Genomic DNA, 22,825 nt, shown 5'->3' on the forward strand with positions numbered 1-22,825 from the left:
GGACATAGCTCCACTCCCAGCTACAACTCTCCATCAGTGGTAGAGTGGACAGCTATAAAAACTGACAACCCTCTCAACTACAAAGGAGACGATAGTCGTCAGTATGCAATGAATGATGAACATGATATATATATATAATCATGATACAGACACCGTCATCATCCATGCAAACTCTAACTCCACATAAGCACTCCACAACATGAATATAATCGTCATGATAAATCCACACATCCCACCAAACACATATACACAACTATACACGTATAATCAACCAAAAATCTCCAATAATCCACTGGACACATATGCACCGAACATAAGTACAATCAACATGTATCCTCCAATAATAACCACATCATACACGTGTATAAACCATAAACATACAATCAACACAACTCCTCCAAAAATACCTAACCAAACACGTGTGTACATACAACATGCAAATGTAGGGTCAACATGATGACTCCTAAAATATCCCCTAAGTATTTAATTAAAACCTAACCTCTAAACTTCGGATTTCCTCATGTTGACCCTACATTTGCATGTTGTATGTACACACGTGTTTGGTTAGGTATTTTTGGAGGAGTTGTGTTGATTGTATGTTTATGGTTTATACACGTGTCTGATGTGGTTATTATTGGAGGATACATGTTGATTGTACTTATGTTCGGTGCATATGTGTCCAGTGGATTATTGGAGATTTTTGGTTGATTATACGTGTATAGTTGTGTATATGTGTTTGGTGGGATGTGTGGATTTATCATGACGATTATATTCATGTTGTGGAGTGCTTATGTGGAGTTAGAGTTTGCATGGATGATGACGGTGTCTGTATCATGATTATATATATATATCATGTTCATCATTCATTGCATACTGACGACTATCGTCTCCTTTGTAGTTGAGAGGGTTGTCAGTTTTTATAGCTGCCCACTCTACCACCGATGGAGAGTTGTAGCTGGGAGTGGAGCTATGTCCTGTCGTGCCACTCCGACGTTGTGAGCAGTCAGGGACCCCGATACTATGTAGCTAGATAGTTACTAGTGGATTGTCCGCCTCGACCACTATATAGTGGGGTGGAGGGTAGTACAGCTCTCGGCCATACAGGGGTCGTGGTGTCCGGAGAGGTGGCGGGGTGACCATGGAGCATGCATACGCAGCTATTATTCTTGCATTTGATGCGTGGTGCATCTATTGCATACATGCCTAGTAGATACTAGTTGCATGTTGTGTTTGTTGCACTTGTTTGAGATATGGTTGTTGCATTTGTTTGCATACCGCATACATGTCATTTATTTTACATGTATATGCGATGATCTATATTGCACAGGTATATCTGCTGCAGATCCGTGAGTTTACCGATCATTGTACCATGTGTCGATTCCGGTATGTCGTTATGCTAGTTGTGGTTTGTATAGTTTATATGTTAGTTATGTCGATATGTTTAGGTGCATTGATTATGACAAGTATGATCATATTCTTTATTCCCTACTGAGACTGTTTTATATATAGACCATGCACTATCTTGTCTATTACCCGCTGAGTTACCTATACTCACCACCGCATGTATACATTTATGTTTTCGGTAGCTTGTAGATGGTTGGTATCGCTTGGAGTATCCTGTCTGCCGGGTCCTACGTCACATCCGAAGATCGCTTGTTTTCTTTTATTCTTTTCTTGTATTTGGTATTGGTGTATTTGTTGTTTTGGTTGTTGTATTTGTGTTTAAGCCGTGCCAGCATGCATTGTATTTATTTGGTTTGTGTGGGCTTTCCTTTGTTTTCCGCTGTGTTTTAGTACAGCCGTGTGGGTTGTTTTATATATAACTGCGTGGTTGTGATTGTTTCATTCCAGCCGAGTGGGCTGTTATTATAACTGCGTGGTTGTGTATATAAATATTCCAGCCGCATGTGGCTGATGTATATTTTGTTTGTAGTGATGCTTCATATTATCACCGGTACAGGGGAGATGCTGTCGGATTTTTGTCTGGCAGGGACTCCTTTGGGGGCGTGACAATTTTTGGTATCAGAGCGGGTACGATGCTTGTTTTGTTTTGTTTTGGATTTTTGAGATTTATCTGATACCAATTTTGGTATCAGAGCAGGTTCGATGCCTGTTACTTGTGTTTTGGATTTCTGTTTCGATTTTCTTGATGTGACTTTTCGTGTTTTGGGACCAGGCAGCAGCAGGACATCTCCAGGCTATAGGAGGTATGTTTGCATATTGTTATCATACATTTCTGTTGGTGTATGTATTGTTGCCCATATAGTTAAGATGTGTGTTAGTGCTCTCTTGTTAGTACTTGCCTATTTGTTTGTAGCATGCATGTCATGTGTTGGGTCAATCACTGATCACGGTTGACCTACTGGAGATCAAGGATTACAGTCTCAGGGGATTCATCATATCATACTACCAGTATGTAGTGTCTATTACTACTAGTTGGATGAGAGTTAGAGTCGTATATCAGTCTCGGTTATCATTAGTTGTGTAGTGGATGATATATGTATACCCATGTTGACTCAGTTAGTAGAGTACCGGTTTACTCCTGTTGAGGATTGATTTACTTGGTTGACTTGTGTAGTTATGGTTTGACTTATTAGCCTTGTTGACTTGGACAGTTGGGGTTTGACTTATCTTAGTTGGTTTTGTGATCCTATTAGTTCGGTCAGTAGAGGATCGATTTACCCTTGTTGACTTGGGTAGTGGTGTATCGATTTACCTTAGTTAGTTTCATCAGTGGATGATTGATTTACTCTTATTGGATCAGTTAGGAGATGATCGATTTATTTTGTTGGTCCGACCAGTAGGGGACTGACTTACTCTACTTTTAGAGATTCCTATCTTTTGGATGTTTCATACTTGGTTATATATTTTGACTTGTACCAGTGTAGAAAGGACTGAATTGGCCGTATACCATTATCGGCTTAGTCAGTCTATAGAGGATCGATGTATCCTATTCCATGGGGACTTTGACTATGGACTGTTTGTACATGATAAGATGACTTAGAAGGTACATTCGGATAGGATACCTCCACTGATGTGGGAAAGAGTATAAGGTTACATGCTTAACACTTATGAGATACATCCGTTATTAGGGTATAACTTGGAGAGTACATTCAGATTTATGATTTGTACTGACGTGAAAGAGTTGAAGTTTGCTGTTTAACCGTTACGTGACCCGGTACCACGTGAAGGAAGAAGCAGGGAATGCTTTTTGGAGATCAGGTCATCACTTAGTGATTTCCTTGAGGGGTTTGGAGAGAGAGTAGTTCACTACTTCTTTCGTCAGCACGATGGATTTTAAGGTGACGACTAGTAGACTCGTCTAACGTTGCTCCATGGGAGATCCTGATTCATAGAGCTATCAGATGTAGTTAGATACCCTTGATGTACCTAGTGATTTACGACCTGTAATGATATGGAGGTAGGGGTATTAGTTGAGTAATACCTAGGAGTATCGATCATAACTAGGTATAACTTCTGATGATGATCTTTGAGGGGTGGAGCATTGATTGACAGATAGTTGATCAGCTATTTAGTTATAGCGTTCCTCTATCTTTTTAATGTTGTCCTTATTAAGGGGCTCAAAATCTTGACCATTTGATCATTCTACCTGATCTTGTAGTCTATATTTTAGGATAGAGGATTCGATCCTTTCATCAGCTTTTATCGAGGGATATATATAGGATAATTATGAGGGTGATGTTGATGCGCTTTGGATGAGTAGACTCTTAGTCAAAAGATTGTGTGACCCTTTGATTTTGGATTGGCATTCCTTTACTATGGATATTTGATTATCAAAAAAGATGAGATGATGAGATGATGAGATTTGACAGACTTTTTAGGATACATTTAATTTGTTGGCAGTAGGTGTTGAGGGTTGGATGCTTTTCTTTTACTCTATCATTGTTTAGGAGACTATCTAGTATGATTGATTGATGTTGAGGATGATTGGAGATTGGTGGATATTGTGAGATCAGGTGTAGTGATATGTTATCTTTTGATGATCTATTGGTGGATGTTTAGTTTGATGATCTATTATTTGGCGTTTGATGTTGATAGAGACATGAGGAGTAGCACTTGTGTGATATTTATGGATTTGGTGATTTGTAGTTGGTGATTAGATTACAAACTTGTTGTTGGGGATCTTACAGTTGTGTGAGCCTGTCGTGCATACATTATGAGTCATTGGTGTTATCATTTAGGCATACCGTGCCCTAGATGTTTTTAAGGACTTGATGTATTTGGTATTCCTAGGGCGTTTGGATTAGATTTCATTATCTTCATTGATGATGTTGTGATCTATTCCCGATCCGATGTGGATTTCGTACACTATCTTCGCATAGTTTTAGAGATGTTTCGACGGGAACATCTATATGTGAAGTTCAGTGGTGCGTATTTTGATTATCTTGTGTGGGATTTTTGGGACATATTGTCTTTGATAGAAGATATCGGTGGATCCACAGGAGATAGAGATTGTTATCAGTTGGGAGTAGGCGTAGTCTATACTGGAGATCCGCTGTTCCTTTTGTGGTCTGGCTGGATGTTATCGGAGATTAGTTGAGGGTTTTCTCCAGTATTGTTATGCTGTCGACTGGACTGTTTAGGATGGGTATGGAATTTTCCTAGATAGATGCGTATGAGATCAGTTTCAGGAGTGGAAACGAAAAGTTGTTAACCGTACTATCCTAGTTGTGCTTTTTAGTGTAGACGGATTTGCACTCTACACAGAGGTATCATACCTGGGGTCGATCCAGTTTCGATATAGCATGAGCAGAGTAGTCTCGTGCCAGTAGTTAGAATTCTCATGTAATGAGAATGAGATTCTTTATTTTCGTGGGAGATCATGTGTGTTCCCGAGTCACTTCTTATCCGGGAGGAGTTACTGCAGGAAACACCTTGACCTGGATTTGCGATATATTCGGGTGGCATCTGATATGTGGAGACATTAGTGCACTCTTGTTGGGGGAACGATATGAAGAAAGACATCGCGGATTTTGTAGTTTGATGTCTATTATGTCAGCAAGTGGAGGCTGAGCATCAGGGATTAGTAGGATTGCCTCCGTTGATTTGGATATTAGAACGGAGCTGGGAGCATGTTTTGATGGATTTTGTTGTGGGATTATCCAGGACATGGAGAGGATATAATAGTTTGGGTAATCATTGTTGGATGATGACTTAGCTTTCTAGCTATCGATTTGTAGGACAGATTCTTTTGGATTGAGTAGCAGGATTATACTCTAGAGGGATTATCGGACTGGAGGATGTATCTTTGAGTATTGTTTTGGATGGAGATCAGTGATTTCATATCATGGTTTTGATTATGGTTACAGCAGACTTTGGATTAGGAGTTTCACTTTAGTATAGATTTTTATCTTCAGACGGATGGATAGTTTGAGTGTTCAATACAGATGTTAGAGGATATGCTGACTATGGATAAATCAAACACCTCTAAAATCCACTGTCAGAGGTTCCCATATCACATCATAAGACTTACCGTTTCCATTTATGTTTTATTTGTTTTATGTATCAGTGTATTTAGCTTTGTGCTCAGGTTTTGTTTCTGGAGTGTTGTTTTGTTGTGTGGTGTAAGCCTAGCCGGCTAGCAGTCTTCGTTTTTAGTTTGTATATGTATCCATTGTATTTCCGCTGTGTTTGGTTCTGGTACAGCCGAGTGGGCTGTTAGTTTTACATATAACTGCATGGTTGTGTTTTTATTGTATCAGCCGAGTAGGCTGCATATAAACTGCATGGTTGTGTATATATTCCAGCCGCCTATGGCTGAGGTATATTATGCATGTAGAAATGATTCAGATTGTCACCCGTACAAGGGAGATGCTGCCGAAATTTCCTCTGGTAGGGACTCCTCTAGGGCGTGACATAAGGTTACCACCCCCTAGGATTTTCTCCACTTGGTTTCACTCACCAAGACTTAGTATTCGCCTACCCAGGGATCGAGTCCTCCAGACCTATCCACCTGGCTTCCACGATATACTAAGATTTCCCTTACCTAGCCTACAACTAGGATTCAGTATTTGGCTACCCAGGGATCAAGTCCTCCAGACCTATCCACCTGGCTTTCACAATATACCGAGATTTCTCTCCTTGCCTAGCCTGCAACTAGGACTTCCCTTGATCAAGCTCTATACTTAAACATACTTAAACATATTTGTCTGACATTAAAACCTTGGAGGTCGATTGCACCAACATGAAGGCCATTTGAAATCCTAAGAATCGTAAAATATTTGGTCAAAACATAAGAATTTAAAATAATATTGATTCCTCAAACAATATCATTTAAATTCACCAACACCTCAAAACACCGTGAATTTTGTATGACATGATAGTGTAGACGTATACAAATTCAAACATTTATAAGAGGGGATTTTACCCATTAATTTTATTACCTTGTCAACATAACTTTATGACAAATAAAATTAATAGTTGATTTTTCTTTGGTCACACAAATACTAGCATTGACTCTGATGGAGAGGATACTATTAAATGCGCCTATGTATATACCATTACTTGATACTTAGTCCATTAAATAGGATTGTGCCCCTTCAGATGGAGAAGATCACACAAACCTAAATAATTTCTTATAATCATCCATAAAGGAAGTTTGATCTAGTGATCCGCAAACAAACTCATCCGATGTGGAGGAAGACACTCAGATCTAACGCGCAAGTTTGAGTACATCACTTACAAACCAGTAATGGAGACCGTGAAATTTAAATAATTCCTCTCCCACTTAGTTATTTAAAACAAGGAATTTTAACATACATATACATGCAGCATATATAGACAGCATAAAAGGGAATAAATATGAAAAATAATTTTCCAACTATTATGGCTTCATATATAGTTGTTCTCCGTATGTCGCTAACCCTAGCCGCTGCCAACCGGTAATGTCGTCGCATCTATCTTGCTTCCTTTTCCATTGCGCCTCTGGTCCTCAAATAAAACCACGCCTCGTAAGGATACGATCCACGACGAAAATAAAATTTTACATTTATCGATCCTATATTCCATAAGGGAATGTACATAGAATTTAGGTTGAATAAAATGTAAAATCCTAAAACTAATACAGCTCCTGCTATATTTAATAAATACAATCATGCACACACATAAAATACCCTTGACATGTCCGAGGGTCCAATCACACACAAAAGACAATAGGGCTATAATAGTTGGATCTAGGATGTCTGCAACTACAGAGTTAGTTTATTTGCACATCCTACTATTATCCTACCTAAATTATGTATGACTTGTGCATAATTAAACTGAAAACCAAACACACAGAGGCAAAAAACCTTGCTCTGATTCCAATTGTTGGATGCTACTCGGAATTCCATTCTGCTTCCCCTATACAAAAATTTATACAAGCACAAAACTTTCCTAACAACCTATGTGTTCCTCATGAGTTAAACTTGAATTGGAAACAGAACTTAACATTTTTACTTCAGGTTCAACTCATGTGTTCTTCAGTAGTTAAAACTTGGATTGCAAACAATACTTAACATTATTAATCCAAGTTCATCCCATGTTACAAAAGTTAATTAAATATCTATTTCAAGGATTGACTTCTAGGTTAAACATGGCGAGACACTCGGCCTTCTTGGGTATGGGATCATCCACCACTTCTTAGACAATGCCTTTCAAAGAAATTGGATATTTAAACTTCTTATAGTAACCCTTGGTTTAACTATAAAGATCTCAATAGAAGCACAAGATCTAAACACTAAATCGAAACACAAAACCGAAACACAAAATCGCTAGCCTCTTGTTTTGATATTTCAGGATTCATTCAAAGAATATGAACTAATTATGAAGTGAAAACTAATAATTAGTTATACCTTTCTTTGAATATTTAATAACCTCTTGATCTTCTATTATATTCCTCTCCTCCTTTTGGACGTCGTGTGGGCGACGATCTACCAAGATGAAATCCACCCAAACCTTCTTCTTCCTTCCAAGCTTTCGGCCACCAAAGGGATATCACAACTAGAGAACCTCCTTTCTATTCTTCTTTACCTCTAAGTATCCAGCCACCAATGGAACTCTAAGCTTGATGCCACTGGCCACAAACAAGAAGAAGAAAAGAAGAAGATGAAGGGTCGGCCACCAAGGAAAGGAAGAGGAAATAGAAGATGTGTTAAACCATAAGACACCACCTCCTCTTCTTTTATAATCCTTGGTGAATGCAAAAAAGAAAAGTTTTAAAATAGAATTAAAACTTCCTTTTAATCCTCTATCATGGCCAGCCACACCCTTTTCATCAAACAAGGAAAGATTTTAAACAAAAATTAAAATCTCTCTTTTAAAATTCCTTTTGTGGATAGCTATAAAAGGAATATTTTATAAAATTAAAATCTCTCTTTTAAATCCTTTTATGGATGTCTATAAAAGGAAAGATTTCAATAATTAAAATCTCTCTTTTAAATCCCTTTTATGGATCTCTATAAAAGGAAAGATTTTAACAAGATAAAAACTCCTTTTATTTCCTTTTGTGACCGATCTAAAAAAGGAAAGTTTTATAATTAAAATCATTCTTTTAAATCCTCTTTATGGATCTCTATAAAGGAAAGATTTAAAAAAAAAAATAAAACTTCCTTTTCTAATTTATGTGTGGTCGGCCCCTTGCTTGGGCACCAAGCAAGGCTTGGCTGGCCCTAGCTTGGGCTCCAAGCTTGGCATGGTCGGCCCCTTGCTTGGACACCAAGGAAGGCTTGGCCAGCCCTAGCTTAGGCTAAAAAGCTGGGCTTTGGGTGGATATAAGGCTTTATATAAGAAGCTATAATAGGGACCTAGAGGAGGATTGGCTTTGGTCTCCCGATGAACTTAAGCTTCCCGTGTTCGCCCCGAACACCCAAATCAAGTTCATCAATAATAACTCATACCACTAAAGAGTTATTATTGAACTACCGCACCAATCCCAAATTATATTATGGGCTCCTTTTTATCATGAATGCGTTAATCTCCCTGTATTTAAGATATCAAATGTCCATTAATTAAATAAGTTACTGATACTCAATTAATTAACATCTAGTTCCAAGAGTAGTACCACTCAACTTTATTGTCATGCCGAATTAAGTCCACCTGTAGGGTTTACATGACAATCCTTATGAACACCTCAAGGGAGCATCATCAACCTAGATAACTAGGACACAGTTTCCTTCTATAATCAACAACACACCATATAAATAATATTATTTCCCAACTTATCAAGCCTATTGATTTAACAAATAAATTTCACCCATTGATAAATTAAAGAAATAAATACTAGGTATATGCGCTTGTTATTATATCGGGATTAAGAGTGTGCACATCCATAATAACAGAGGTTATGTTCTTTAATGCAGTCAGTATAAAAGGAACAACCTCAAATGGTACTACTCAATACACACATAGTGTACTAGTGTAATTTTATAGTCAAGATAAATCAATATCAAATTACACTACAACCATTCAAATGGTTTGTCCCAATCCATCTTGGTTGTGAGCTACTATTTATAATTTATAAGAAACTGATAACATGATCTTCTGTGTGACACCACACACCATGTTATCTATAATATAAATTAAATTGATAACTACATTTAACATAAATGCAGACATTTGACCAATGTGATTCTTATTACAAAATAAATGTTCTTTCAATAACTGTTCATACAAAAAGCTAGGCATTTAGTTTACATTCTAACAGTTACAACCGGGGAGGTTGTTAATCCAAGGAAGTTAAAGCACACTAAAAAAATCTCCTTCAGACAGAGAAGCCTCTTTACAGCAATGAACGCACAACAAGACAAAGCTAAAATAGAAAGGGAAAGAATTGGGTTACGGGCGCCTTGACCTGGTCCGAGTGCCCCGAGCACCAAAAAACAACTTTTGTTGATTTTTGGTCCCGGTGTTCTGCTTCAGTTCCGCTCGCATTGATCCGGGTCTTCCGCTCCAGCTCCGCTCGCTTGGGTGATTTCTGCCATTCGGAATAGGGCTCACCCGAACTCAACTTCTGGCCTTCTCCTCGAGCAAGCTTCTACTCCAGCTTCTTGTCCCTCGGAATCACCGCGTGCTTCCTTCTTATCCTCCAGCGTACTCTTCCACAACTTTTCGTCCCTCGGACAGCTGCGTCTTTTGCTCCTCGAGCAATCTTCCACTCCGGCTTCTCGTCCCTCAGAGGTGTACTCTTCTACTGCACCTCATCCCTCAGACGTACCGAGCCTGTCGGCTCTCTCCCGTGTCGTCCTTCTCGCTAGCTGTATATTTTGCTCGACGCCCAGTGCTCCTAAGTTCCTGTATACTTAGACACATGGTTAAACACAACAGGACCTAACTTAACTTGTTTGATCACATCAAAACTACCTTGGGGTACCAACAATCTCCCTCTTTTTGATGTGAGCAACCCAAGTTAAGTTAGGCTAAACTAACATAAAGTCAAAACAATAAATTTTGCAATAAAGTGCAAAAATTGAAAAATATAAGCTACCTCCCCTTAGACTTAATCTTCCCTTCTCCCCCTTTGATCACATAAAAAATGAGGTACCAAAAAAAATCTAAGGGTAACTTTTCAAAAAAAAAAAAAATAGTTAAAAAAAATTATGATTTTCCAACAATTTTTAAAAACTTATCAAGTTTTTGAAAACTTTGAAAAAAAATTGAAAATAATTTTAATATCACTTAAAAAAATTTACAATGTAAATAATTTTAGAAACTTTAAGTTTTTCAATTCTAAGAAAAAATGTTTGAATAACTATTTAAAGCATTAATTACAATTAAATACTTTATCAATTAGTCAATTAAATATTTTATTTCATTAATTTGCTTCCAGGTCGTGGCGAGACACTAGACCTTCTTGGTTATTAGAGCAATAACCACTTTCTAGACAAAGCCTCTTAAGAAAATTAAGCATTTAATCTACTCTCTGAAAGTCCTAAGTCCAATTAAATTTTAATCCAAGAATGATTTTGGAACCTAATATAGGTTCCTTCCAACTAGATTAACGAGAAATTTTTAGGTGCATGCTTTCTTGAAAATTTTCTAATTTATCCATTGTGATATTTAAATTTTCAATTTAGTCCATTATAATTGATAAAATTTGAAACAGAGAATTTTGAACATGTAGAAACTTTTAAAGTTTGCATTTATTCCTTTAACATTTTATTTTCTATTTTTAGTTTGTCGAAATCCTCTAATCGACAAGCTGTTGCTAGAGTTCATTTTAACTCATTATTCTCTGTTAATAATTTTTTAGTTTCAATTTCTAATTTGCAAGAATCTTTTGACAATATTTTTATAAGTTTACACATTTGGTTAGGAGATAGAGACCGTACCTGACTTACCTTGTCGACTTTTGATGCTCCCCCTGTGGAGCTGCTTTCTTCCGAAGACTCTCCCCTTTCATCGATGCTCATCTGGGATGAGCTTTCTGTGTCCTCAGGAAGGAATTCGGCTATAAGGGTTGTCCCGATAATTTTCTCGGTCTCAGATTCTTCTGACAACGACTCGGTGTCCATTGAGGAGTTGGATTCGGCTTCAATTGGTTCTTCGTAGAGCTTCAAGAACTTTTCCCAAAGTTCTTTCGCACTTTGGTAGTTGTCGATTCTATCAAGGGTAGTACACTTATTAGATGATATTTAGCCTTACCGTTTGACGTAAAGTCGTCGCACTGCTTTTTGGTCCAAAAGTGTTTTCTATTTCTTCTCTATTTGCGTTCTTTGGTACTTCATAATCATATTTCATTATTAATAAAATATTAAAATTTATTTTAAGAAATACCTCCATTTGTCACTTCCAAAATGCGAACTCCCCTTGAACATTGGCGGGTAGATATTAGCTCCGTCCATCTCATTACTTCAGTCGGCGATTAGTCCTTCTTAGACGTCCTTGCTCTAATACCACTTGTAACAACCCTTGGCGGCTAACTAGAGAGGGGGGGTGAATAGCCCCTGCACAAATTAAGCATTCATAACCTTTCTCCGATAAATAATTTGATTAAAAGAACACTTGCATATAAGAAATACTAAAAAGACTAAAAGACAGAGGCACGTAGGTTTAATTGGTTACAATCAGGGAAGTGGTTAATCTAAGGTAGACGAAGTCGTACTATTTTCCCCTTCAGGCGAAAAAACCTCTTTACAGTAATGAAAGCACAGAAAGACAAAGCTAAACAGAAAAGAAAGTGTTTACAAGTGTTGCTTGGATATTTCTTGTTCTACTTAGCTTCTGGGAGCGGGGATGTTTATATAGCCCTACTCAAGGTGCCTAGAATGGGATAATATTTTATCCCCGATGCAATGGTACATGCTACGTCGAATTTGGCTAAGAATTAGGTTCCGGGCGCCCAGAGTCCGGGCGCCCCGGACTGGTCCGAGCGCCTCGGATTGGTCCGGGTGCCCTCGGTCTCCTACTCCGATTCTGCTCGCATCGGTCCGGGTCTTCCGCTCTGGCTACACTTGCTTGGGTGATTTCTGTCATCTAGAATATGGCTCACGCGAATCCAACTTTCGGCTTTCTCCTCGAGCAAGCTTCCGATCCGGCTTCTCATCTCTCGGAATCGCCGCGTGCTTCCTTCTCGTCCTCCAGCATACTCTTCCACAGCTTTTTCTCCCATGGACATCTACATCTCTTACTCCTCAAGCAATCTTCCTCTCTGGCTTCTCGTCCCTCGGAAACACCGCACGCTCCCTTCTCGTCTACCGGTGTACTCTTTCGCAGCATCTCGTCCCTCAGACATACCGAGCCGGTCAACTCTCTCCCGTGTCGTCCTTCTCGCTAGCTGCGTATTTTACTCAACGCCCTGTGCTCCTAAGTTCCTACATACTTAGACATAGGGTTAAACACAACAGGACCTAACTTAACTTGTTTGATCACATCAAAACTACCTTGGGGTACCAACAATAAGCATAGATCATGCTCATGAAATACAAATAAATCTGTGATAAATAATACCTAAAAGTATGTATAATCTACACACATCATGAGTCAGAGAGTTTGGTTTACCTTTCGATCTTTCCCTGCATCCTGTCATAATCATGTATACACAATAAAGCCAGATCATGGATAAATACATCATGCAATAAGAAAGATAAATAAATATATAAGATAATATCAACAAGTCAATTGAGCTACTCCTTCATCCTAGAATTATGAGTACTATTCAATGGAGATAAAGTTACAACTAAAAGACAAAGAAGAAGACATTGTACAACTTAAATCAAGGAGAAAAGAGAAGAGAAAGCTTAGTTGGGTACCGATCATCATCTTTAGAAGAACTCCAAGCTCCACAGTGGACTCTTTAGAAATGACTCTTCTAGGGTCCCCTATCATGGGGAAATACGTCCTCCCCTAAACAAGAGCCTCTTAGATCTTTTTATAGCCCACATAACCGACCAAAATCTTGTTTCTTTCCAAATTTATTCGGGCGCCACCCACTAGTCACAACCATGTTGGCTGGCATGGCCTAACCGTGTTGGCTACTAGGTGCGCAGGAAAAGGGCCAGATATGGCCGTGCTAGATGGCATGACCTGGTTGTGTCTTACTCGAGAAAATCTTCTCATCAACATTGTGATGTGACAAATGCTTATCCTAGTGCTATAATATTTTTTTTTGTGACACAACATATACACTCATTATTTTATTCTTCTATAAAAAAAAATGAATTTTTTTGTAAGATGATGTTTCTAATTTCAGGTTTAAACCATTATCACAAATATATTAAAAAAATTATTAAAGAGTTAAAGCAATAAAATATCAAGTTTCACAAATAAAAGATGTTTTATATCAACTAATTGAAATTAGTGATGATCCTAAAATAAAAGGTGAAGTAATTTCTTTAGCAACACCTGAGATTAGAAATTTTAAATTTTTATTAACTACGGTTATTTGGTATGATATATTATTTATAATTAATATTGTTAGTAAATTTTTACAAAATAAAGATATCAACATTGCTATTGCATAAATTAGTTAAAAGTCTTTTTTTTTTATTAACTATATATAGGGAAAATGAGGTTCACATCTGCTATAATGCATATGAATTAATGTAAAATTAAAATTTCATGAAAAATATGTAATTAGGAGAAACAAATAATTTGATGAGTTTAAACTAATGAGATGGACTTTCCCTAAAGAATCTTTTAAAATTAATTATGACAATTATATTGTTAATCATGTCATTTCTCCACTTTAAAGTAGTTTCAAATATACAAAGATAATTTTAATTTTTAAATGATATAAAAAATTAAAATTACTTAGTAATGATTTTTAAAAAAAGTTATTCGAATCTTGAAGAGTTTTTAAAACATGACTGGTTTAGATTTATTTTCAAAATTAAAGTTTTAAAAGAAATAATATATTCAGAAATAAAAATAACACTTGAGCCACTAAACTTTATAAAAACATTTTATTTTATTTTTCTAATATATGGGTAACTTATAAAATATTACTGATAATATATATATATATATATTGTTATGCTGCGGATAAAGGCGTGCGGACCGCTACGGACATGCCTTCCTGATCGGTCACCAGTCCGATCAGGAAACCTCCTGATCGGTCTCTGGACCGATCAGGGACTCCTGATCATTTTCTGATCGGTCTACAGACCGATCAGGAGGTTCCCTGATCGGATTGGTGACCGATCAGGAAGGCATGTCCGCAGCGGTCCGCACGCCTTTGTCCGTAGCATAGTAATTCTGTGTGTGTATATATATATATATATATATATATATATATATATATATATATATGTTATGTTAGTATAATTTCAATAGAAAGTAATATTTTAAAAATTAAAATTAATAAAATTTTATTTACACTAAGTAATTTTTAAGAAAGATTAAATAATATATATATATATATATATATAAGCCTCAAAAATAATTTAGAGCTGGTATGCTGGGACACAATAAACTCACACACCTCTCTATGTTGGGCATTGTGTAATCCATTTAGAGATGAGTGTCATCAAGCATTGCCCATGGAAAAATATCTAGGGATGACAATATATATACATATATATAAATCATTAACAAACGTTTTTATTGAATGGGCTGAATTAATTATAGTGAAATGTGTAAATTATATAGAAAAATCAAAGAACATTTTAGTTAATATAATAAAAAGATAATTGATTTGAAAGAATATTTTAGTTCATATAATGAAAAGAATAATTTATTTGATTAGAATAGTATTAGTAATATTTACTTGATCTAATCTGTTTAATTAGAGATCGCGGAGGAAGGATAGTATTAATGGATCCGGAATAATTGAAACAACAATGGATTAACACCTAGTGATCGGTTGTGATATTTTTATTCAGTAGTGTGAAAGAAAAATTATGTGCCATCCATGCCGTCTCTTTTAATGCTTGTTTCCTTTAGAAATGCATTCTGTGCATTCTGATTGCGTTAAGTTTTCAGGATTTCTTTTGTGGGTAAATGCATTGAACATGAAGAACACGGAATCTTAATGATTTATTATTTAACACAATTAATAATCTATATGTAATCAAACCACGTACAGAGTCTCAAAAATATCGTATTCCTCATTCACAATGGCTTTTATAATTTCTGGTACAATGAATCAGATTCTCTTTTCTTTTTTTTTGTTTTTTGCAGAAAAAGAAATAATACACGCTACAACTCTTCATACACGCAACATTTCTATAGAACATCTGGCACCTGTATCACATGAAACACAAACAGAAGCTAGTGTGAAAAATGTGAAAACATTGGCGAACACACCAGAGAGTAAAACCTAATACTGACTAATGAGTAGTGTAAAAGATCAAATTGATCAAGTAAAGCATGCTTTAATAATTTTAGAATTTGTAGTTTTAAAAGCATCTTTGGTTGGTTACATGCGAACAAGATAGGGAAAGTCAAATTAATACATCATACGATTAAGATCGTGAGCTACGATAAGGACAGCTTCTGACTTCCTGCAAACAACAAGAATATTTGCTTCACTCAAAACCAAATAGTGAATTCTCAAGGTTTGGCAGCTTGGCAACCTTTTTGGAATACACTGGCGAAAGGTCAATTGTGGTTCAGATTTCAACATCCAACCTCAATTTTGATTTTCGTTTTTTTCCTATTAATTAATGAATATGATCGTATGAACCGGAATCTCCTGTTAACTATTACAGAGTCTGAAAAGTTCTCTTTTTATTATGTCAAAAATCCATGTATGAACAAGAAAAGAAAACTACAATAGAGAAGAATTGATTTCAAACCTTCATGGACAAAGTCCTGATTTAGTCAGCATCTACTTGTCCAAATTAATTAAGGATGGATGAATGAAGCCAACTACTAAGTATAATTTTGAAGAAGAAAACGACTTAAATCAAGATCGCAATCAGGAGGATAAGAATGCCAAGCGCATTCCACGCCTGCAAGAAAATGAAGTATATGATCAGCAATGCATAAACTAATTTTCAAATGGAGTAGTTTTCATATTAATTCTACGTCATTTCAGTCGTAAAAGAAAACTATAAAATTAAAAAACATAAAGGAAGGGAACTTATTCCTGTAACCTTTGCACCTAAAATTGTAGGAATCCTTGTAAAAAAATTTGATAATCCAGTTAATCTGATTTCCTATTCCTAGGGTGACTGATACGGCCCATGAAATGATAATCAGGAGGTAAATCAGGAATGGAGGTGGGGGAATCCTTGCAATGCTCATGGGATTAGTGGCATCAAGCTTATTATTTGATCCTTAGTATGTACTTTGTAGAAAGTATTTATGGGACCAAAATTGAATGGTATGAAATATTTAAGCAGTTAAGTTCTTACCGTCAAATTTGTTGAAAATGATGAAGGGGAGGAGAACGGTTGTCCTCCGAGTAAAGAGATATCATAAACAGGGGTGGCATCAGGGTAGAAAAGCCCATAATTCCTCTCCGACGTCGGGCCTGGCTTCAAATTCTCATTGAATAGAGCAAAAACATACACATTGATCGGCACCGAGGGATTCATCGGAGTCCCTTGATTCATTGCAATTCGGCTCATCAGATTCCTGTTGTAGGTCGCTGCGTTCTGTAGGGTTGCTCCGATCTCGTCGGAGTCGCCTTTCGACGGCCAGCCTGTTTCTGATATTGCGACGTCGATGTCCGTGTGACCCATAGCTCGGACTGCAGCGTAAACAGAATCAATCTGCGCGTAGAGCATGTTGTCGTAGGTCAAATTTGTGTTTGGATCGGTGACTCCTGGGTTGGTCTCGAACAGAACATACTCCAAGGAAACGCTCTGTGGGTTTTCCTTGTAGGCGAAGAAGGGATAGGCGTTGATGAGGAAGGGGGAGTTGATTTCGGCGTGAAAGTTGAGCAGCGGCTGAATGTACTCGGCGAGATCTTGGCGAAAATAACCAGAGGAAGGAGGAAAGGAATTGCCTAAGATGCCAACAGAGTGCGCCGTGGAGACGTTCACTAGTCTATCGAGTCCCAGGGCAACCAGGGCTTGGTACACGGATTGCATGGCCGGAAGAAGGTTGGCCATCAACCCGGTGTCATTGCCGGTGAGAACCTCGTTGCCGACGGTGATGCAGGTGATCCGAGTTTGGTTGATGTAGGGCTGGACGTTCTTCTTAAGCCATGCCTGGGCCTTGGTGAAGTCCATCATGTTGACCACGTTCTCGTTGCCGATGGCGATGATGAAGTCCACGCCAGAGCGTTGGAAAGCGGTCAGGATGTCGGGGTTGGCGTCGTAGAGCTTGATTCTGCTGATGTTGATTGTTTGAATGAGCCTGGCGACGGCGGTGGGAGTTGGGAGGTCGTTGGCTATTTGTCCGTAATTGATGCCAACACTGACACCAAGTGTTTGGAGATTTTGTCCTGCTATAATAACTTTGTTAGCAATATCATTCTAGTTTTCCTTTCTTCAACGGAGAAGTTAGATGAGACAGAGGATGCTGTAGTAGATTCACTATCGATTAATGCAGTCCGTTCACGAATCGCAACTGATTGAAAGAGAAGGAGAAGCTCAATCGGCACCTGACCTGAGAAGAGGAAGCAGAGGACGAGGAAGCAACCGGAGTGGGAGAAGTCGGCCATCCTCATGTTTAGGTAGCTGCACCCGGGGCTTCGCGACCTCTGTGCTCAGGCGGTATTCCGTCGTCTGGCGAACCAGCTTGGCATTTAATTCAGCGACGAGACACGGATTGAGAGGCGTGGGCGGTATGTGTACGCGGTTTGTCTGGTCGGTTGGGCTTTCTTGTTGCACTTTTCTTCTGGCGCGGGTGTAAGCGATTCGCTGAAGGTGGGCGAGCGGCCTGCGACACGAACGAGGCCGCTTGGGGTAAAGATTGGGCGTTGGAGTTTTGTAGTCGTAGATTTGTCCAACCCAACGCGACCGGCCAAACACATCAATTCGCCGACGCAAGCGAGTTGCTATTTAATTCATTGCGTTCGCAGCGAAAGGACAGCTGAAAGGCACCTGACCGTCAAAATATTTAAACGTTCATTTTTACTATGAGATTGATTATCATATCTTCCGTCCTTTTGGAACGGTGTGATGATTAAGACATGAAATATTGTCATATAAAATTTTGGATAGAAATTTAATGTGATCGAATATAATTTACCCCATGTGTTGACTATTTATACTCACGGTTAGTAGTACACTGGAGATGAACGAATCACTTTTTACCAAAGAATTATCCTATCTTCCGACTTCCGTATTTGGAAACGAACTCATCTTTTACTATTATAATTGTCATCATTCCCATACAAAAAACTTCCGTTATATGAACAAAGCGACTGAACACTGAGTTGACGATTTTCTTTTTTTATCTAATAGTGCGGTTAAGACCATCCTAGCAAATACTACGACATTGAGGTACTCGGTGGATATATAAAAGTACCACGGTCCAATTCTGGACTAGGCATGCACAAATTTTATGAGATGTAATATGTGTCCACCAGGTGGAGCGGCCTATTACGTCCTATGGTACAGTGGTATACAGTACGATTATCTGAGTAGGGCCAATTTGAAGGAGCGGTCGTATTGTAGTCCTCGGTGCTAACATCGAGGATAGATTTTCTAATTCATAAATTATGAATTAGAAGATGGTTCATCTTTTAAATTTTTAATTTAGATAAATTCTATCTATTTAAAGGTAAAGTACATTAAAATTAAATATTTTCATGCAATGGATCATTTCTTAATTCGTAATTTATGGACCAAAGAATCCCTACTAGCTAACTCCTAGGTGGAACATGACATCTTAGAGCGATGGGTCAATTTTGGAGAATAGCATGAAAAATTTTCAAGAATCAGATCCATCATCTTCCAAATTAATAATATGTGTGTTTAATGCATAGTTTTGAATATTATTTTGCACACGTTTTGATTCATGAGCATATTTTATATACTTTTATCTCTTTTGTATTAATTTTATTTTCTAGCTCGGAGAATTGATCTTTGTGTGATTTTATTGTCAGAACACGAATTTGAGGTTTAATTGGAATCAAAGAAGTGTGTTTATTGACAAAACATGAATTTGGGGTTTAATTGGAATCAAAGAAGTATTTGAACACACGTTCCAGCATGGTGCATGGTCTAAACATGTCTGTCTGTGATTACCTCCTCCGTGTTGGCCCTAGGACGGGTTGGCGGGGGCGCTGGGGGCGAACGTATTCGCCTTTTACCACAATGGTCTGAACATGTCCCTTGACAGGACTGTATGGAGTAAGATGAGTGTATGGAATAACAATTGGAGTTTCTAGAGTTGAACGGAACAAGTATTGGAATTTCATCACATGATATTGTTGTGCCTGTGGGTATGGCTGTGCCTGTGGACACGATTGTGCCCCTTGCCAATGGAAGATGAACACCACCCAAATAGAACATGCTCTGGTCGTATCTATGGGTACGATCGTATTTGGTCATCCGTAGATAGAATACCATAGATATGCTTCCTAGCATGACAGTGTTTCGTCGATAGCACCCCTCTTTTTATGAAAATTATGGTATTTTAAGAAAATGCCCCTGACTTTTTAGTAATGCAAGTGTTATATTAAGTTATATGTTCGAGGAAGGTATTTTTATTTATTTTTGTGAAGGAGCTATTCACCCCCCCCCATTAGTCGGCCACCGAGGGTCTTAACACTTATTACATCTTATTTCATTATTATGTCATATTTTCACTCTTTTGGTTCAGGATCTGCTCTCATTGTATTTTGATTGATAGGATATTTTTTGGAGCTAAAACAGAGCAAATTAGACGTCAGAATGGGCTTCAACAGCATATACGGCTATGCCTCATAGGCACACAATCATGTCTTTCTTACAGTTGAGTTATCCTAGGATTGTGCCTAAAGGCATGACCATGCCTCCATTCTAGAGATTGTCATGCCCAAGTCATGCCAAAAGGAATGGTCATGCTCTAAACCAGAGGCCATTATGCCACGACTGTGCCTCACAGGCATGACCGTGCCTCACAGGCACGACCATGCTCTTCAGTAGTCAAACCTTTCATGTCATGATTGTGCCTTTTTGGCATGGTCGTACTCTACCACTCACGTGGATTATGCCATGGTCGTGCCCCTTGGTATGGTCATGTGGTGGTGAAGCAGGGGTCATGTGCCTATACTATAAAAGGGGGCCTAGATCCCCATTTAAAGAGGAAAAGGATTTTCCCCTATAAGGAAATCCATGAGGTCCAGATCCACAATAAATTGAAACTGTTTTTAGCTATTCGTCCATCATCCTAGAAAGGACTTCTTTCTCAAAGACTCTGATAAATCTGGCTAAACTTTCTCCTCTCTTTCCTCTTAGATTTGAATTGTAGATTACTTTCTTCCATGTTTTTGAGTTATATTTCTCTTGCTATAGAGTTGTCCTCCAAATTCTAAGATATAGGAAGTAATTATAATGAGATGTTGATGTATACACTATGGATTTATTAATTTCCTATTTCAATGACATGTTTATGTCTTATTCTTGTTTGATTGAATGTGTGTATGAAAAAATGATTGATAGATTGTGTGTTTGATTGAATGGATGTAAAGGAATGGTCTCCACTTAGGGGAGATGCTTTAAATCATATGGTCGGTGGCCCATAGTGATAAAGGGAATCTCTTTAACCAGACCTTCTAGAATATCACCTAGAAATGGAGGTAAATTCTCTACAAGGGATTATCTAATTAGAGCTTAATGGATTTGTCCCAATTTTATATTAAGAAGTGATCTATGTAATTTAAAATATATAATCGAAGGGCTCTCATGTGACAAGGGGTATCCATTTAATTGGAATTTCTATGTTATCTCTTCTACTTAATAACATTGAAATCTAATGGGATAAATACTCTGGTGCAATCGACGTGGGTTTGTACCAAATTTAATTAGAATCCCTACAAGATCAGCAACATAGAGGGTTGGTGATGAATAATTCATAGTATATCAACTAGCATTACGATAAAATCAAAATCCTAGAATCATTTCCCAACCAACTTTCCAATATTACTTGCATCCTCTGGACTTCTTGCTCTCCTACTCTCTCTTTCTCTTTCTCTTCCTCACACACTCTCTTTCTCTCTTGAGCTCTGATTCTTAAACATTTAAATCTCGATAGTCTAAATCCTTGTTTCGCAGACTCAGCTTGTGTTAGATTTTGAGGGATGTCCTAAGGCTCACCTTATAGTTTTTACTAAATATAGATTCACTATTTGAGTGCATATTATATGTTTAATTATCTTAAACTCATTTACTGAATGCTCGCAATATAATTCATAGCATGAGAGAAATTGTGATTAAATCACAACTAGTGATTATCTCTACATGTGCAATTATGAATGTATTAGAATTTCCCTAGTTGTCGAATTGATGCATTCAAACTTCATCAATTTTGTAAGACTAGCATGGGTTATACTCCTTGGTTTACCAAGCAACTATTTTCTCACTAGCTGGAGACATTAGAATGTCGAGAGTTAAACGTAGATGTTAGTTATGATAACTAGTTCATTGGAGCGACTCATTGTAAGATTTAAAACAATTAAAATTTATAGTCATTCATGAAGAGATTTAAAAGAGAAATTTTATTTTTAAAATTTCCTTTTATAGACATCCACATGGTTTTAAAAGTGAGTTTTAAAATTTTAAAATCTTTCCTTTTATAACTTTCTACAAAGGAAAGGATTAAAGAGAGATTTTTATTTTGTTAAAATCTTTCCTTATTTGTAGTTATCTATAATGTTTAAAAGAGAGATTTTAATTTTTAATAAAACTTTCCTTTTTGTAACCATGATTTAAAAAGAGAAGTTTTAATTAATCTCTACTTTTTTGTAGTTGTCTACATGTTTTAAAAGAGAGAGATTAATTTTTAAAACTTTCCTTTATTGCCATGTACAATAGGAAATTCAAAAAGAGAGAGATTTTAATTGTTTTAAATCTTTCATTTTTTTCTTTTGTGTGGCCGACCATGTATTGTTTAAGAGGAAGTTTTAATTTTTTGTTTTAAAACTTTCCTTTTTAGTCATTAGCAAGGATTAAAAGGATGTTTTAATTTTATTTTAAAACTTACCTTCTTTGCCTTGAGCAATGATTATAAAAGAGAGGGAGAGAGAGCCTTCATAATAACATAACCTTAGTCTCCTCTCTTGATCCTTGTGTGGCCGGCCCTTGCTTCTTGCCTTGCTCCTTGTTTTCTTTCTCTCAAGGCCGGCGATACATCAAGAGTTCCTTTTCCTTGGTGGTCGGCTACTTAAAGGAGAAGAAAGGAAGAAAATTTCTTATTTTGGCATCCCTTGGTGGCTCAAGAGTCTTGGAGGAAAAGAAGAAGCTTGGGTGGATTTCATCTTGGTAGATCGTCGCCCACACGACATCTAAGA

The 22,825-nt window shown here is 37.4% G+C and overlaps 1 protein-coding gene across 2 annotated transcripts; it reads right to left on the reverse strand.

Annotated features, from left to right (window-relative positions):
* Positions 1-15,519: 15,519 nt before the first annotated feature.
* Positions 15,520-18,157, reverse strand: LOC121967166 (glucan endo-1,3-beta-glucosidase 14-like). 2 transcript variants are annotated; one of them, XR_006107663.1, is made up of 4 exons: positions 17,995-18,156; positions 16,794-17,830; positions 16,233-16,388; positions 15,520-15,678 (listed from the first exon to the last, which is right to left on the reverse strand). XR_006107663.1 is itself a non-coding variant. In XM_042517218.1 (3 exons), the coding sequence occupies exons 1-3, from the start codon at positions 18,053-18,055 to the stop codon at positions 16,338-16,340; spliced, it is 1,149 nt and encodes a 382-aa protein (XP_042373152.1). In that variant the 5' UTR covers positions 18,056-18,157; the 3' UTR covers positions 15,520-16,337. The 2 variants fall into 2 exon arrangements, 1 of the variants encoding a protein (XP_042373152.1); XM_042517218.1 differs by having other exon boundaries at positions 15,520-16,388; positions 17,995-18,157.
* Between the last annotated feature and the right edge of the window lie 4,668 nt (positions 18,158-22,825).

This window comes from Zingiber officinale, chromosome 3B, assembly GCF_018446385.1.
Source record: "Zingiber officinale cultivar Zhangliang chromosome 3B, Zo_v1.1, whole genome shotgun sequence".
NCBI classification, from domain to species: Eukaryota; Viridiplantae; Streptophyta; class Magnoliopsida; order Zingiberales; family Zingiberaceae; genus Zingiber; species Zingiber officinale.